This window comes from Bos indicus x Bos taurus, chromosome 3 (assembly GCF_003369695.1).
Source record: "Bos indicus x Bos taurus breed Angus x Brahman F1 hybrid chromosome 3, Bos_hybrid_MaternalHap_v2.0, whole genome shotgun sequence".
Classification (NCBI taxonomy): Eukaryota; Metazoa; Chordata; class Mammalia; order Artiodactyla; family Bovidae; genus Bos; species Bos indicus x Bos taurus.
In genome coordinates this window covers 50,014,894-50,032,204 of record NC_040078.1, presented here as the reverse complement: position 1 = coordinate 50,032,204, position 17,311 = coordinate 50,014,894, and the positions used below count along the sequence as shown (strand labels likewise).

At 46.5% G+C, this 17,311-nt stretch overlaps 1 protein-coding gene across 3 annotated transcripts in view; it reads right to left on the bottom strand.

Annotated features, from left to right (window-relative positions):
• BCAR3 (BCAR3, NSP family adaptor protein) overlaps positions 1 to 17,311 on the bottom strand; it is a 152,909-nt gene that overhangs the window by 41,063 nt on the left and 94,535 nt on the right. Inside the window, exon 1 of one of the 3 annotated variants that reach the window (XM_027536465.1) lies at positions 13,814 to 14,042. The exons of the other annotated variants lie outside the window; for them this stretch is intronic. Within the exon in view, the coding sequence (XP_027392266.1) occupies positions 13,814 to 13,897 (84 nt within the window). The 5' untranslated portion in view covers positions 13,898 to 14,042. Of the gene's footprint in view, positions 1 to 13,813; positions 14,043 to 17,311 lie in introns of those variants that run through there. 3 annotated transcript variants of the gene reach the window in all.

Here is a 17,311-nt window from a genome sequence, read left to right as displayed (position 1 = left end):
CTTTACTTGCATCTGTCTACATCTGGGGGTATTAGTACCCACTTCACTGGGCTACCTGACCTCATGTACCTGGCTTTTAAAAAAAAACAAGGACCTGGCAGTGTGCCTAGCATATAGTATATACTCATATGGAACAATGTAGAATTTGAAGCCCCTTTAAAGATGCCTCTTAGCTACAAAAATAGAGTTGCTTCACCCACTAAAGAATTTTTTTTAAAAAGAATTATACAATCCATCAGAAGGTTTTAGAGATATCTGGTCTTTGAGAATTTAGCTCTAATGGAGTAAAAAAGCTAGGAGTTGAAACTACCAATTTCTACTCAGGTGTAGGTGTGTTTATTCTGTTCATTTCAGTTCCAAGTTAATAGTTGCTGGGTTTTTGAGTGCCACTAAATGCTTCCATCTGTGCAGAGTGACGCTGAGCACCTGTAAGAAGGCACCGTCCCTTGGTGACATGTGTCTCCGTATGAACACACACATGCAGTTACTCCAGCCAGTCACACGTCCATAGCACCCAGGACAGGGAAGCAGCCTGAATGTGCAGGGAAGTTGTGTGTTTTGTGCAAGGGCTGAGGGGTCCTGGTACAGAGATGACATGTCCTGTGGGGCCCAGGCGGCTTAGTCATCAACATGTTTTTTTGTTGAATTTTTAAGATTGGGATGATTTTCCAGTCATTCATTCTATGATCAAGGTTGGGAACTGACTTAAGATAAAAAGGGAGGATGGACAGGAATGTGCACAAGAAAAGAGGAGCGAGGGAGTGAAGAGGGAGGGAGGGAGTTTCTGGGCTATTCTATCCTAGTTTAGAACATCAGGCCACAACAGCCAGAAAGCTATCAGGCTCCCAAACAAAAGTCTCTTTCTTCTGCACAGGGATGATTTTCTCAGCTGAGGGAGAGATCCACAACAGTCCAGGCTGCTCGTCAGGTTCAACCAAACAACTCCACAGGTCACGTTTCTCCAGAAGTCTCATCCAGAAATTACGATCACAAACAAAAGTATCAGTCTCACTGCAAGTAAAACTGGTCTCATTTCTGAGCAAAGACCATGTCCTCTGATGGGCTGGTGAGAAACCCCTCTGGGTATGCCACGCACTGTCCCTAAGCTGGCTGGAGCCAGGGCAACACAGGCGTCCAGGTAAACAGACCCTCATCTGAAATGCGCTGAACTCCTGCACGTGATGATGTGACGGCTGCACCATGCAGATCCCTAACAAACGCTAGACACACGAAGAGGTGGCGCTCCCCCACCTTGGAAAAACGACACTGTCGATCACCTTTACTGGAGGATTCTGAAGCCTCACCAAGGATTGTCTTATAAAGTAAATCCACCTAAAAATAAGATACTTTGGAGATTTCAGAAACTCAGCACCTGTGAACCACTGCTTTGGGCTGAATTTTAAGTAGTGAGCCAGTTTATAACCACATTCCAAAGTATATCAAGGGCTTTCAGAGATCCAACTGGTATTTTTACCATTGAAAACCAGCATAAATTGATCATGAAGGCACGGAATGAATAAATCCCAATTACTTCTGCACTCTCAACCTTAACCACAGCCTGAAAAACAAAAACCCACTTCTCCACCAGTTTCAGGCCCAACAATTTTTAGTACAAACCCTCAGCTGTTTCAATCCGAGGTAGAATGGAAAGAAACGGGATGGTGTTTGTGGCAATCCTAAGACCTTGAAATGCAACAATTCATATACTGGTTTCTGGGTCACCTTTGATTGACACTTGCTGGCTTTCATGGCTTGCCCAGAAATATTTTATTAGAATCCAAAGATAAGTGAAGAAAAGCTTGAATTACTAATCCAACTTTTCCCATTGGGGTGCTAGGTTAGACAAATACAATTTCTTACTCTAATAACTAAAACCAAAGTCTCTACTTAAGAGAACATTTAATTTTGCAACTAAAAGTCCAAAGAGAAGAAATGTTAAATTCAAATTTTAAGTCTCCTATTTGGTAGGTAAAGCAAAGAGTGGCATGGGCAGTTGGGCATTTCGGCCTGGCCCAGCGCAGTGGTGGGCACACAGTGGTGGCCTGGCCAGTGGCTCAGGGACGTGTGCAACACAGGAACATAATCTAAGGAGGGGCCCTTCATGCACAGCCATCGAAAATTTGTACACAACTGTTGCCCGGCAGATGGCAATAGAGTGTCTCGGGGAAGCTGCGCCTTATTCTAATTCACACAAAAGTACGCTACAAGCTAGGAGGGAAAGGCCCCGGGCTGTCCCAGGGGCCTCTCCGCCTGTTTGGTGTTGGGCTCTTGACAAATGGGGGTCTATGGTCTCATTTGGGCCCCTTGCCTCTGAGCCCACTCTTCTCAATCCTGAGATTAAAGCTCAGTGAAGCAGTCTTTGGGGGCAGCTTCCTAACCCACACATACTTCATCCTATTGGCCAGAGTTCTGCAGAAACAATCAGGTAGTCTTAAGAACTTGATAGTCACTGGAACACTGTGCCTTCAATGAAGCTCAAGGACTTCCCGAGTGTCCACTGTGCTCCTCCCAGGCTAGATTGGAAGGGAGACGCAGATGTGAGTAAGAAATACCCCATGGCCTGACCTGGGCTTACGGCCTCTCTGAGGAGACGAGACATCTGAAGGGAATGTACAGCAATAAATCACAGGATGTTCTGCTGAAGTTCTCAGTGTTCTCTGTCTTTTTAGAGGTCAGCGAGGGCCCCTGGATCCTTCTGAGAAAGGGATCAGTGGCAAAGAGATTTCTGAAACACTTCACTTAATTTGATGCTAATGTTCAAGTTCCTGGGTGATACAAATTTCTCTTTTCTAAAACCTAGAAAGAATCTAATCTTCAGCAAAGATTCTACAGATGGGTTTTGATGCTGTTTTCCCATTTTATAATTAAACCTGAGTAATTTATCACACTTTACATCAGATCCTCCAGTGCCATTAAAAACGGATTTGCAATTTGCTGTTAAATTAAGATGCCTTTATTTTTTTTCACTCTGGGTGATCTTCCTTTTCACAGACAAAGGATGAAACAGGGGTCATCAGATTCTTAACACAGAAAGGAAAATGCCAACAACACCCTCCCATCCCGCAGCCCCAGTCCAAGAGATTTCATTTTATTCATTATCAAACCTTATCAAAAGAGGCTCAGAAACCATGAATAAGAAACGTGAAGAGGATAGCTGTGGACCTCTGGGCTTATCAAGGTTCTGAGAAATTCCCACTAAAATTCTGCTTTCCATGTGTGTAAATGAAAAAGATTGCTTTCATTTTAATTTGTGCAGACTGGAGCCTTAAAGCAGCGTACCCACTAAGCAGGCAGCAGTAACTTAATCCTCCATTCCAAACTAATTACACTAGAATCATTCTGATTGGTACCCACGGCTCCCTTTGATGTTAAACTCCTGTTGCCTTTTATCCCCAATCATTCTCTGGGCAAGGTTCTCCCCCCACACCTTCCCATCCTGCTAGATCATGAAGCTATTGCTTTTGAAATTCAATTTCATTTTGATGAAACACCAAGGGATTGAAAATTATTTCTCACTGAAGAGACTGATTTCGGTCTGAAAACGGCAGGAGGAATTCTAAGTGTGACAGAATGCAGCACATCCAACAAGAAAATGTCTCTTCCTTCCTTCAAAAGGTTACTCACAAGTGAAAGGACTCGCCCTATGCACTCACTACACTGTAAGAGCTCCACACCAGCCCCCACAACCCAGCCCAGTGGGTTTGCCCATCACGTTTCTCACCCTTTTGACAAAACATTATTTACTCAGGGGCTCACTCAGTGCTCAGCTCCAAGGGGGTCTCACCTTTCTCTGGTAATAGATACACTGAAACACGATGAGATTTTCAACAGGCCATTTGTTAACATCCGGCCCTGCCGAAAGCTGCGGCGGGTACCCTCGCCTCTAGATCAAATTTAGATGATGATTTCCTGGAGCAGACATCCAAGTAACCCCCGTGCGGCAGCCCTGTATTCTGGTTCCTCCTGGTGAAAAGTCGGATGTGCCCACACTTACAATGAAGGCTGGAGGTCCCTGGTTGCACTTAATCATTTATTGGGTCAGTGATATGAAGGGCTTCAAATAAAAGTCGAGTACCAGTTCCACTGATGAAAACCACCTCTAAACTGCTTTGCTGCCTTTAACCATGTCCTCAAGTGACTTCTGATAATAACCCCCTTTCTCACAGGGTTGGCACACAGGCTAAATGAGACAATGCAAGTGAAATATTAATCGCTCAGTCTGGCAGTGAGGTTCCATTCAGTAAGAGTAGTGCTTTGTTAACATCTATGGAGAATGAAAAACAGACTTCCCTGGCTAAGGCAGACCCAGGATAAGGATTTGGAGACCAACTGACCAGAGGTCAGGATGCAGAGAGAGCCAAACCAGAAAGCTTACCACTGGTAATTCAAGCTTGTTAATTCAACATCTTAACTCAAATTATGGGTGACCTGGAACACAGCCATACACCAAATGGATTCCCTATTTGCTCTTAAATAAGAATATCAGAAAATAAAAATCAATTCAAATACAATCCTTTACAAAAACAAACAAACCCCAAACCCAAATTCTATCCTTTCCTTACTTCACCTCAAATGAATGAGGCATTACTGAATAAACAAAATGCATTGTGACTGAAAGACACTAGGAGATGTAACTGGCAGAAAAGTGAGATATACCAAACACATGGAGAAAAATTCAAAGACTCAGAAAGCCTTTCAGTGTGGGGTGTGGAATAAATGACTTTCCAAATTCTCTCTTTCCAAAATAGCACATGACTAACAACTGTCTCAAAAAGTGCATTATATATCAGAGCTAAGTATATAGTAGGTTTTCAGGAGAACTAAATGATTCATCACAAAATGGGTTTTGGCCAAGCATCAACATTATGGTTATGGTTTCCAATATACAAGTCACATGCATGCCACTTTAAAGGTATATATTTCTCTCAGAGGAATTCAAAGGTCTTGACACCCACATAACTCATCTAATAAGTTTTTTTTTTTTTTTTTAATACAAACACCATGTTAGATGTCATGGGCAGGATCAGGGAAACAGCAGCTGGACTTAGAGGGAGAAGACACCTGATACAATACAACTCATATCTCATGAATCATACAATGTCCTTGAAGTTAAAGAGGTAGCAAGAATAATTATATCTCACAAAAGAAAACATGACCAAGGCCGTGAATTTTCATGACTCGCTTAGACTTTTGCAGTAAAGGATTGCCTGAAAACTAGAATCCAAGTCCCCCAAAATATACAAAGAACTAAACATGTTTAGTCTGTACAGAAAGGACGTGGGGAACATGAGGTATTGACATATACACAGGTTTGAGGTGTTCTCATCCTAAGATGACAGGTCACGTATTCTTGGTTCAACTCCATAGAGAAATGAATCCAGACTCCCTCCTGTCTTATTTCTAGGTGTCTATTCATACCAACTAATTTGGCCTCAAATAGACATGCTTGAGGGGGAAAAGCACGCATCTGAAGGGTTTACACCATTTCACTGAAGAATAATAATAGCTGGATATTGCAGGGCACAGATTCTGACTCAACACAAGGAACAACTTTCTAGTAATTAGAGTCTTCAAATGTGGGGATGTATTTCCTTGAGGGTACAGTATACCTCCCGTCTCACGAAATGTCAAATAGAAGGGTAGTGAAATGATCTCCTATGAAGATTCAGGGCCAGATGACCACTTAGGAAGTTACTGCAGAATTCCAAGCAGTAACAGGTAATTAGGGACTTTCCTGGTGGCCCAGTGGTTAAGAATCAACCTTCCAGTGCAGGGGAAGGAGGTTTGATCCCTTGTTGGGGAACTAAGATCCCACATAACGTCGGGGCAAATAAGCCCACGTGCCACAAACTATAGAGCCCATGTGCTCTGGAGCCCACACTCCACAACGAAAGATCCCTCGTGCTGCAACCAAGACCTGTAAATTTTCAAAATAAAATGGTATTTTTTAAAAACAGACAATGAGACCTGGACTAGTGCAGTACTGGTGGCAGAGAAAGGAGGAAGGGGCACACGAGACAAGAGTTTAGGGGTAAAGTCATGAGGACTTATAACTGATTAGACATGGAAGATGAAGAGGGAGAAGAGACATGGGAGCTACTGGAAGACAAGAGTTTAGGAGTAAAGTCATGAGGACTTATAATTGATTAGACATGGAAGATGAAGAGGGAGAAGAGACATGGGAGCTACTGGAAGATGACTGAGCCACCAACTTCCAGCGCAGAAGCACGAGCGGGGAGCAAGTCTGCCGAGGAAGATGTACATCCGGAGCTGTCTGGATGGAGCGGCTCACCCCGTGTGGAGAAGGGCTTGAGAATCCTCAATGCAGAGGGGGTGTGCTGTCTCAAATGCCCCCCAAGATATGAGTTACAGAGGGAATATGAGAAGAGGGCTGGGGACACTGGCTTTTAAGAGGCAGGCTAGAAAGAGAAGCTGAAGGACAGGTGTCTTAGTCCCTTTTAGCTCCTGTAAGAAAAATACCACAGACTGAGTGGCATAAGCACAAAACATTTCTTTCTCACAGTTACTGGAGGCTGGAAAGTCTAAGATCAAGGCACTGGCAGACTCAGTGGTTGATGAGAGTGCATCCTAGTTCATAAATGGCCATGTTCCTGCTGTGTCCTCACATGGTGGAGGTGGGGAGGGCAAGAGAGCTCCCTTGGGTCCCCTTTATTTATAAGGGCACTAATCCCAATCATCAAAGCACCACCCTCCTGACCTAATCACCTCCCAAAGGGGCCACCTGCTAATACCATCATGATCAGGGTTAGGGTTTCAACATGAATGGGGGGGTTGGTGGCAGACACAAACATTGAGTCCATAACCCCACAGTATGATGGGTCGGGAAGGATCTAGGAGAAATAAGCAGAGTGCATTGTCCTAGAGGTTGAGAGCAGACTTCCAGGAAGGGATGGCCAACAGTGCCAAGTGCAGCAGAGAGTTCTAATAGCATCAGAACTGGACAGCAGCCACCGGACTTGGCGAGGACAGGCCGCTGGTCAGGTCAAGGCGGCTGAGTGGCCAATGGGAAGTGAGGCAGAGACTGTGTTAACTAGCTCTCTGGATGGAGGAAGCCAGGGACCAGGAAAGAAGACATCGAAATGGTGATTATTTTTAGAATAGGGAAGACTGGAGCTAAGAGGAAAGTGCTGGTAAAAAGGGACAGACTGAAGGTGCCTGAGGATTCTTTGGGAAAGGGGGTGGTCATGGGCACAGGTGGCAGGGCAGGCCTTGGTCTGGGAGAGGGACATTTCATCCTCAGAGGATGCAGGCAGGAAGTGAGAATCATGGATTCAGACACGGATAGAGCTGCAGCTTGTGGGGGCAGCAGTGGGGACGGAAAAGTATCCTGCCTGATGGTCTGAGCTGCTGCTGTGGAGTTAGAAACAGCATCTTATTATGCGTGTTAGAAACAGGCTTAAAGAGAAGCTGGAGGGAGGAAAATATGAGTGAGCTGAGCAAGGACAAGCAGAGCTGATGGGAGGCTTCAAGGACAACAGCATGAGTCAGGGGAGACTCTGGTTAAGCTCCCTAAACTCATCCTGACACGGGAGGCTGACACCCAACCTTCACCCACTCCCCGTTCTGAGTGTGCACTGGCTCCCCGCTGCCCTGTGCCATCTGTGTGCTGGCCTCTTCTCTGGCCTCATCTCCCTCCATTCCTTAGCTTCAGCCTGAAGTCCCGTGTTGATGTTCTTTTTCTCCCGGGGGTGTCTTCCTCCTTTAAGACTTGCCCAGTGTTACCACCTCCGGGAGGTTCCCTGACCCCAAATTGGGTTAATCCCTCTGCCCAGCATTTCACATTGTGCTGTGACTTCTCCCTGCCTCTGCATCACCATGCACCTTGGAGAGAGTTGCCTGCATGTCCATGTCCCTGGCCAGACACAGAATTGCTCCTTTAGGACAGAAACTTTCACTGTCTCCCCAGGACCCACAGGCCCTCGAGACACATGCTGGGCATGGAGGTGGGGAGAGTAGATGAATTCTGAGTGGGAGGTTGGCTCAGTGGTCCCTCAAATCCCAACTAGAATTAAACTAGAATTAAACAATGCTAGCCTTTTGGTTCTTTGTGTACATGTGCTTTTGTAAAAATGCACACATATTAGAGTAGACACTGGGCAGAGTTCTCCACACAAACTGAAAGACTGATCATAGCTCTTTCATAAGCTAGAAAAATAGGCCGTGACATTCTCATGGCCAGAGCCAGATCCCAACAGTAGCTCTGGGGCTGTGGACACGCCCTGAAAACCCAGATGTGGTCAGGGATGCTACAGGAGTGTCCACCCCAGGAGGCACTCCCCAGCTCTCCCCACCAGGACAGCCCAAGTCTCCTCTACGGCCCCCGGGGATGTCCAAAATGTGCATCAGCTGGAAGGCCCCACACCTGTCTTTGAAGACATCTTTAAACCCAGCACAGAGGCCTGAGCCCTCCGTGTACTGCCTGCTCGCACATGGTGCGTGATGATCTTTGTGGCCCAAGCACCCCCACTCACCAGCATCCTCCCCAGAGGCAGGCACAGCCTCATCTATCTGCTGTCCTGGAGGTACCGGCCCACTAACAAAATTTTCCCAGGATCCCAGTCTCAGGTCTGCTTCCCACCCACGTCTCTCCAACAAAAACAAAGGTCTCGGCCAGGATCCAAGCTCCAGGGTCTGTGGTGCAGGGGGCTCTGGGACCCAGCCTCTGTCAGGCATGTCCTTCCCCTGGTACTGAAACCAGATTCCCGCAGCCTCCAGATGCCAAGGGAATACATTTAGTTTCTTTAAAAAAGCTGTGCTAGGCTTTTTTTTTTTTTTTTTCCCCCTTTCTTCCTTTGGAGGGCAGGAGAGATAAATGAGCAACTACCAACCACCACAAGCAGGGGCTGAGTCACTTAGACGTTTCCCCAGTGGTTTTTTCTACCTCGCACAGCGTGTGCTGACGGTGCAACAGCCCCACGACAAAGGCAACTGAGGCTACCGTCAACACTGGGACGTATCAGCAGTATGCACGTGGTCACAATGGCAGACAGACAAGAGATGGGCCACGGGGACAATGAGCAGGACCTTCCCTCCATCGTGCTCACTCTGACACAGAAAGGCAGCTCCCAATGAAAGCAAGCTCTGAGGACCCAACTCTCCAAGGATGGGCAGTTGAGAGACCTCAGGCTATAATGTATATTCATAGAGAGGCTCTGGATACTTTTTTCAGGGATAAGGGAAATGAGCTAAAACAAAGCAAAATGCAATACCATGATTTAAGCACTTCCCACTACACGGAACTTCGTGGCTACAAAGACAGTCACACCTCCGTATGGGAACATTTATGCTTAAAATCCACTGCCTTCTAACAATAACTTCTTGTTGACTAGACCAGCGCCACTGGACTTAGTGACTGGTTAGCTGAGACTTACTGATTCATTTATCCTCTGATTCCCTACTCCAGCCTCCCTGTTGGTGTTCAGAAAGGTGAAATTAAAAGACACTTGCTACTTGGAAGAAAAGCTATGACAAACCTAGACAGCGTGTTAAAAAGCAGAGACACTGCTTTGTCAACAAAGGTCTGGATAGTCAAAGCTATGGTTTTTCCAGCAGTCAAGTATGGATGTGAGAGACCATAAAGAAGGCTGAGCACCAAAGAACGGATGCTTTTGGATTGTGGTGCTGGAGAAGACTCTTAAAGAGTCCTTTGGACTGCAAGGAGATCAAACCAGTCAATCCTAAAGGAAATCTCAACCCTGGATATTCACTGGAAGGACTGATGCTGAAGCTGAAGTTCCAATACTCTGACCACCTGATGCAAAGAACTGACTCAATGGAAAAGACCCTGATGCTGGGAAAGATTGAGGGCAAGAGGAGAAGGGGGCGACAGAGGATGAGATGGTTGGAAGGCATCAATGACTCAATTGACATGAGTTTGAGCAAACTCCAGGAGATAGTGAAAGACAGGGAAGCCTGGTGTGCTGCAGTCTCTGGGGTTGCAAAGAGTCAGACAGGATGAGTGACTGAACAACAACAAATTCTGCACTTGCAAGGTTAACTCCTGTCTCTGGTTCCCCTGAAGTTTCTTGTACAATCACACCTACCTTCCTCAGGAGCAGCCGTTGATATGCTGGCAAGTTTCAGCTCCTGTTCCCCTGCCTACATGCAAGGAGAATCAGAGACACGAGGGGCCAGAAGAAATGGGGGCTTGTCCCCATGGCCAGTCCCAGAAGCGGGCTCTATTGTGCTTCCCCCAGTTCCTTCTGCAGTTCTCTATGGACAGAAAGGTGGCCCTGCCACTGCCCCAGGAGGGAGACCTAGTATGTGAAGACCAGTTTTGTGTCTCCCTGAAGTCTCTCCTGAAAAGCTGAGGTTCACGCTATTCTTTCTCAACTGAACTGTTAACTGAAGTACTATCTGGGACAAAATTACCTTGTTCCACATTCAATGGTCTTCCTACGGTATTGGAGAAGGCTTCCCTGATGGCTCAGCGGTAAAGAATCTTCCTGCAATGCAGGAGCTACAGGAGATGTAGGTTTGATCCCTGGGTTGAGACGATCTCCTGGAGGAGGGCATGGCAACCCACTGCAATATACTTGCCTGGATAATTCCACGGACAGAGGAGCTGGGTGGGCTATAGCCCATGGGGTCGCAAAGAGTCAGACATGACCACAGTGACTTAGCATGCACAGTATTGGAGACAGGACATTGGGCTTGAGGCCACAGAAACCTGATTTCTACTCCTGGTTCTCCAGTAAACGATTCTAGGGCAGGGAGTTTCTCTGAGCCTCGGCCTCTCCCCTGTGGAAAAAGATAAACGATTGCCCTGCGTGACTCAGCTTGCCTTGAGACCCCAGTGAGATAACTAGTGAAGGAACTCAGAAAGCCTTCTGCAAATGGAACAAATGACTCTGTAGACTAACGCTCTAGTGGGAAGTCCTTCAAAGGCAGGAACCTGCCTCAACTGTCATTAATCACCCCCTGCCCCACCTAACAGAGTGCTTACACATGAAAAGGCTACAATATTTGACATTTGGGGATTTTCAAACTCGAATGTGCTCTACTAATGTCATGGATCTGGAATATCTTCACGGCGAACTCTTTTCCACTGGGTATAAGCAAAAACATCCCTTCCTTTTCTTACCCAAGAGGCAGTAGTCTTTTGTGAAATGAGTGCCTTATGTGAACCCTTCTGGGCTGCTAAAGCCATGACCCTTGACATAGCCTCAACTCTGTGAGCACCAGCAATGCCTGCATATCCTTGACTTCCTCTCACTCCTGGCCTCCCAATTAATTCCTTTCCAGGACATGTCTATACAAGTCCACATGAGGCCCTTAAACACAAATGAAATTCTGCATCATCTCTGCAAATAAAATCTTATTCCCTGAAAGCGCCTGTGTGTTTGGTCTCCTATGTGATGAAGGAGCTTTTATATTTTTAGTTTTCTTCCCATACAACAAACACTATTAATAACATTCTACTTTCTCCAGAGATGATATGGATTAGACCAAATGGAAAGTTACCATGGCTACTGCAGTGTTATTTTTGGTATGAGAAATTCATGCCAAGAGAAGCAGCATCCATGGTCAAGAACTGGAGCTTTATTTCCGCTTTGCTATCAGGCAATCAATCCCAATTTAATTTTGAAACTCTAATTACAACAGAAACTAATTATGAGTGGCAGGACCTGAAACCCCTAATTAAAGTGGGAGTCAATAAAGCGATGCAGCATTATCTCTGGGGCAACACTGGCAGGAGGAGGGATTTAAACACAGGGGCGTTTTCTTTCCCAGGTAACTAAGTAAAACAAGACAGGGAAATGCTTGTTTTAACAAGGGTCCATGGGGAACCTTGAGCTGGGTCTGAAGGTTTCAGGTTCTGGTGAGTGAGCAGATCAGGCCCCCTCCCTGGACTATGACGATGCTACAAACTAGGGGTGGGAGAGGAAGCCCAGGTGGGAAGGAAGGTGTTTCCATCAAGAGTCAGTCACCAGGAGTGACCGTGGTGGGGAAACCAGAGGACAGTTACAAATATGAGAACTGGATCATAAAGAAGGCTGAGCACCAAAGAAGTGAGGCTTTCAGATTATGGTGCTAGAGAAGACTCTTAGAGTTCCTTGGACAGCAAGGAGATCAAACCAGTCAATCCTAGAGGAAATCAACCCTGAATATTCATTGGAAGGACTGATGTTAAAGTTGAAGCTCCAATACTTTGGCCACCTGATGTGAAGAGCAGACTCACTGGAAAAGACTCTGATGCTGGGAAAGACTGAAGGCAGGAGGAGAAGGGGGCAACAGAGGATAAGATGGTTGGATGGCATAACCAATTCAGTGGGCACAAATTTGAGCAAACTCCTGGAGATAGGGGAGGATAGAGGAAGCCTGGCATGCTGCAGTCCATGGGGTCGCAAAGAGTCGAACACGACTTAGCAAATGAACAAGAGCAGCCCCATGTTACTGTGGCCTGGTCCTGGAGGAAATAACTGCAGAGGAACAGGGGTCTCCAAACAGAATCTCACCATCCAGACTAGATACTTATGGGTTATTTCCTAATATACCAAATGCTGAGTTGCACTTTACTGAATTAGCAGACGTTGGCTTATGGGAGGACTTCTATTAGAGGGTAAACCTACTGCCAATCCCTGACGTGCACGATTCCCTCTGGGACCTCCTGGTCTATCTCTGACAGCTTTAAAATACTGTTAATGGCATGACTTCATCTGCCCCACACCAGAACGATCCATATTTAGGCCAGAAACCACATGGTCCTCATCACCCCCACTGGGCTCCAGGATAGAAAGGCGCTTTCAAATGCGGGAGGAAACACTTTTAACCTATGACTACTCACTCTCCTTCAAATCCCCTGACAAAGAGACAGAAACGAACTTTGCAGAATGGTTAGAAATCTACTCTGAACACTCCAAAAGGGCAGTAAGATATGAAGAAGCCTCTCCTCTTCTCAGTGTATACTTTTCTACAAAGGGCTCTTTCTGCCTTTAACAGGGTTTCCTGTTAAAGTCTCCTGTTGTAGCTTTTTCAACAGCACCGAATAAGTCGGTCCCTCAGGAGAGGGAGCTCTGCTATCAGGGTGGGAAGAATTCCTTGAGAGCTTTCTTATTCCTATTTCCCATGAATAAATGAGGTCCCCAGTCCTGCCAGGGCCAACAGGATTTTCCCAAAGCAGACAAGCGCCCAGATCAACGACAGCCTGTACCAAACAGGATTCTTAAGTGTTGTCACAGGTGGGCAACAGAACAGAGGCTTGGTCTTGAAATAGTCAAATGAGGTTGTTTGAATATTTTTATCAAAATAAATAGTGCATTGACATATTACGCAAAACCTTGGATACTGATGTCTTGTAACAAAGGTTAAAAACGGGAGCAGTAAAAAAAAAAAAACAGTTCTGAATGAGAAAATGTTTTGGAACATGACTTTAATTTGAAAGGAGATATTTGATGGTTTTTGTACTTCTATACGTCGTTGACATAAGGGAGGAGCGGGGCAAGTGAAGAGAGGGGCTCAGCCATCTCACATTTATTACGAACAAGGGAAGACAGGCAGAGACAGAGAGAGAAGAAAAAAAAATAGTCTTGAGCTACTTTGGTATAAAATTTCAGCCCAAGGAAATGGAAAGTCTCCTGAAAAACAGAGCTTTCTCGCTAAGCAAGACAAGGTGTCCCCTTCCGCGTGGCCCGATTCTGCTTGCAGGGAAGCTCACCACTAGGAGCTTGTGAAGATCCATCCATCAGAGCAAGTGTCTCTGATTTTAGAGCCAGTGTGCTGCCAACTTTTCCTAGTGCTTTCAAGCCCTCCCAGAGAACTTTAGCTCTACCTTATTTCTAACCACACCTACCTTGACTCCAAGGAAAGATCTGCGGTGATAGAAGCAGCACAGAGCGGCCGAGAGGGCATGGAAGGCATTGCATTCCTTAGGCATCTTTCAGTCTTCAGTCCCTGGGCCACACACTGTCTTTAGGGTTAACCGAGATGGGTCTTGCGGCTGACACCCCAGTCCTGCCGCAGCAGCTGTGCAGAGCAGGGAGGAGTGAGCGGCTCCTTCTCCCAGGCCAGGCTGGGACTTTCCCTCTTCGCTGAAGCCAATACGATCCACTCGCTCAATTCTGGCAGGCGGGTGTCCAGCCTGCCATGCACTCGGTGCCAGAAATCCTCATGTGACCAGACTCACTTTCTGATGAAATTCTAACCTCTCTCAGAAGAGGCTTTGGGCTTTAGCTGTCCCCTCAATTTAGAGACCCAGCAGAAATCATTATTCCCCCAGGGCTGAAGGCACCAGGCACTCTGCTCCTAGAGCTTGTGTCTGTTTGCCTGTCACCCCAGGACCTGGGAGTTCAAGGAGCACACATCACACCACTCCGTGATGAGAGAGAGGCTCCTTTGAGACAAGGACGGGAAGGCAACCTGGGTGTGACTTTCCCCTGGGAGCGATCCTAGCAGTCCTGAGAAACCTGGGACTCTCCCAGACCACCCCTCAGAACTGTTTATTTTTAATTAGGATGCTCCTGGGCAGCCAGTTTGCAGCTGATAACGCTGGCACAGCCATCACTATTGGCAAAGCAATATTGCCTTTTGGTGTTTAATTAGCAAGTCTGTCAGCAAACACCCTGAGCAGCCCTGCCCTCCCCACCTGGCCCTGCAGCAGTCTGTTGGGAGGATGGGGGACAGGCTGTGTGCCCTCTTTCGACCCAACTGTTTTTCTCACTCCCTTCCTTCACTTTAAATACTTCACTGTAACTGTTCACCCTGCCTAACCCAGATCCAAGGCATGAACCTCGCATCTAACACCACTGAGTGATTCTCCAGCACTTCTTAGGCCTTTATCCCTACCAAGAGCCCCCTTGACACCTTAGCGGAAAAGAATTGCTTTTCTTCTTTCAGTCCAGTCATAGTGGATTCCCAACAATTCTTCTTCTTTTTTTTTAATCAAACCCAGATTTCTGCCTGTAGCACTTCCTCTCCTATGTTCCAAATATTAACTTTCTGTGGCTTCGGCCACTCAAAAACGGAATGTGTCCTGAAGCTTTCTAAAACTTCACACAGGCAGAAACTTGTAATGAGGAAGAAACAGAACCTATTCAGTCCAGAAAGGAACAATACCAAATGAGGCATGAGGGAGGTATGAGAAATATCCAACAGGATTAGCCTCAAATCCTCAGGAGGCCTCGGCCTTTGGACTAGGTCAAGTCAGCCTGTAAAAATAGAGGATTGTTTGTTCGATGCCTGGTGAGCAGCTCCTGTACTTGAATGAGGGCTCTGGAGAGTGACAGCCCTCACACTTCCCTGAAGGAGCAGAGGTTCAGCCTAATAAACACCTCGAAAAGGGCATGGAGCTGTCATCACAGAACAACCAGGGGGGCTGACTTCCTTTCTGGTCCCTCCACTTGCTCCCCCTCCCCCACCAGGATTCCAGGGCTCAGATGTGCTGCCCTGGGTCCTAGGAAGTCCACCTGAGACCTTGGAAGCAAATACCAAGGTTGGGAGGATTTGTGGGGTTTGGAGCTGCAGGGGCCCTTGGAGATGGTTCAGTTGGTGGGTCAATACTGTCCCCACAAGGTCTATGAACTGAACCTATGAGGAGGCATTTTCTCTGTGTGCCTTCATTTCCACTAGATGGGGTTCAAAGGGTAATAAGTCCACATGAGTGGCCAGGGCCCATGGCCCCAGCAGTTCTGTGGAGACGACTCATCCATCAGACCAAAGCCACCAGGAAGGTGTCCAGTCTGCACCTGCCATTCCTCTTTGGCTGGAATGAGTAAGAAACTCATTGTCAGAGTGAGAAACTCCTCCAAAAGGCTAGAAAGGGACTATTCTCAGCTCAGGAAAAAGAAGAGAAACAGCTCCTTAAATCCTTAACAGAAATTCAGTGAGATTAGTCAGCCAAAGCCTCTGAATTTCAATACCCTACCCCCACTCCCAGAAAGCGTGAATGAAGTGCATTCCTGAAAGAAAATGTACTTAAAAACACTCAGACTTATAAATTACATAGAATTATGTAGTCAGGTGCTCCAGGGCCAACAAAAGGCATGCAGGTCACTGCAGAATCGCAGCTCTTGTCACCTGAGGTTTTCCCTGTTTACGCAAAAAAAAGAACATCTCCAAAATGCACAAAGAATTGGTTCTGTCAGGATTAAAGAATGAGCTAATCTTATTAGGTAACTGTTTCCTAAGCACTTTTTATTTTTTTTGTTCCACACCAAAAATAATTTCTAAAGCAGCACTCAAAGGTTTTAATCAATTTCCTCTTGAAAAGGCCAAGGAGAGAGACTAAAATAACATGATGTTATTGCAACTAAAGATGATAATTGCATGAATTTGTAAAGTGCCCTTCACTGACTTGTTATGCTTTTAAAGTCTCCCATCCACACTGATCAATTCCCCCACATTCTTCCCACAATGATGATTCTATTCTGGTTACAAAGAAACAGAGGACCAGAATGGTGTGCCACTCATCAGAGAAAGGACCCGGAACTCCAGCTTGTGCTTTTGCCAGAACCTAGTATCTGATCAACAAATAGATTCTTCTAATGTCTTATAATTAAACTTGTCACACAGCTTCATGAAAACAGCTTGTGACCCGGGGCAGGGAGTCATTGTCTGATGATTCCCTACATGTGATTTCAATTCAGTTCAGTTCAGTCGCTCAGTCGTGTCCAACTCTTTGCGACACCATGAATCGCAGCACGCCAGGCCTCCCTGTCCATCACCAACTCCCAGAGTTCACTCAGACTCTGGTCCATCGAGTCGGCGATGCCATCCAGCCATCTCATCCTCTGTCGTCCCCTTCTCCTCCTGCCCGCAATCCCTCCCAGCATCAGAGTCTTTTCCAATGAGTCAACTCTTCGCATGAGGTGGCCAAAGTACTGGAGTTTCTGCTTTAGCATCATTCCTTCCAAAGAAATCCCAGGGCTGATCTCCTACATGTGATTTAGGACCAGCCAAATTTGTATTCAGGGCTTTCTAAACACCAGGCCCTTCTGGGGACAGGGGTCAGCATCTCTAATGCAACCCCAGCAACTGACAGAGGCGGGAGGCCAGGAGCAGGCAACACAGAGCTCTGGGAACCCACCATGCTCTCTAGCGCCCCCTCTGGCTTCCTGGGAGATTCACTACTCAGCACCAAGAAAAACACCTGTTTAAAAAAAAAAGCCAGTGCTGGGCAGGCAGGTGAACCCTGGAAGAAAATACTCATGATTTCAGGTCAGATGCTGCCCATCCTGTCTGGGGAGAGGATTAAAGTAGACCAGAGGAAAGCTCCTGCACAAGCCATTCTTTCCTTGGGCAGCCCTAATACGAACCTGCCCTATTTAGTAACCATGGAAACAGGAGCTGCCTG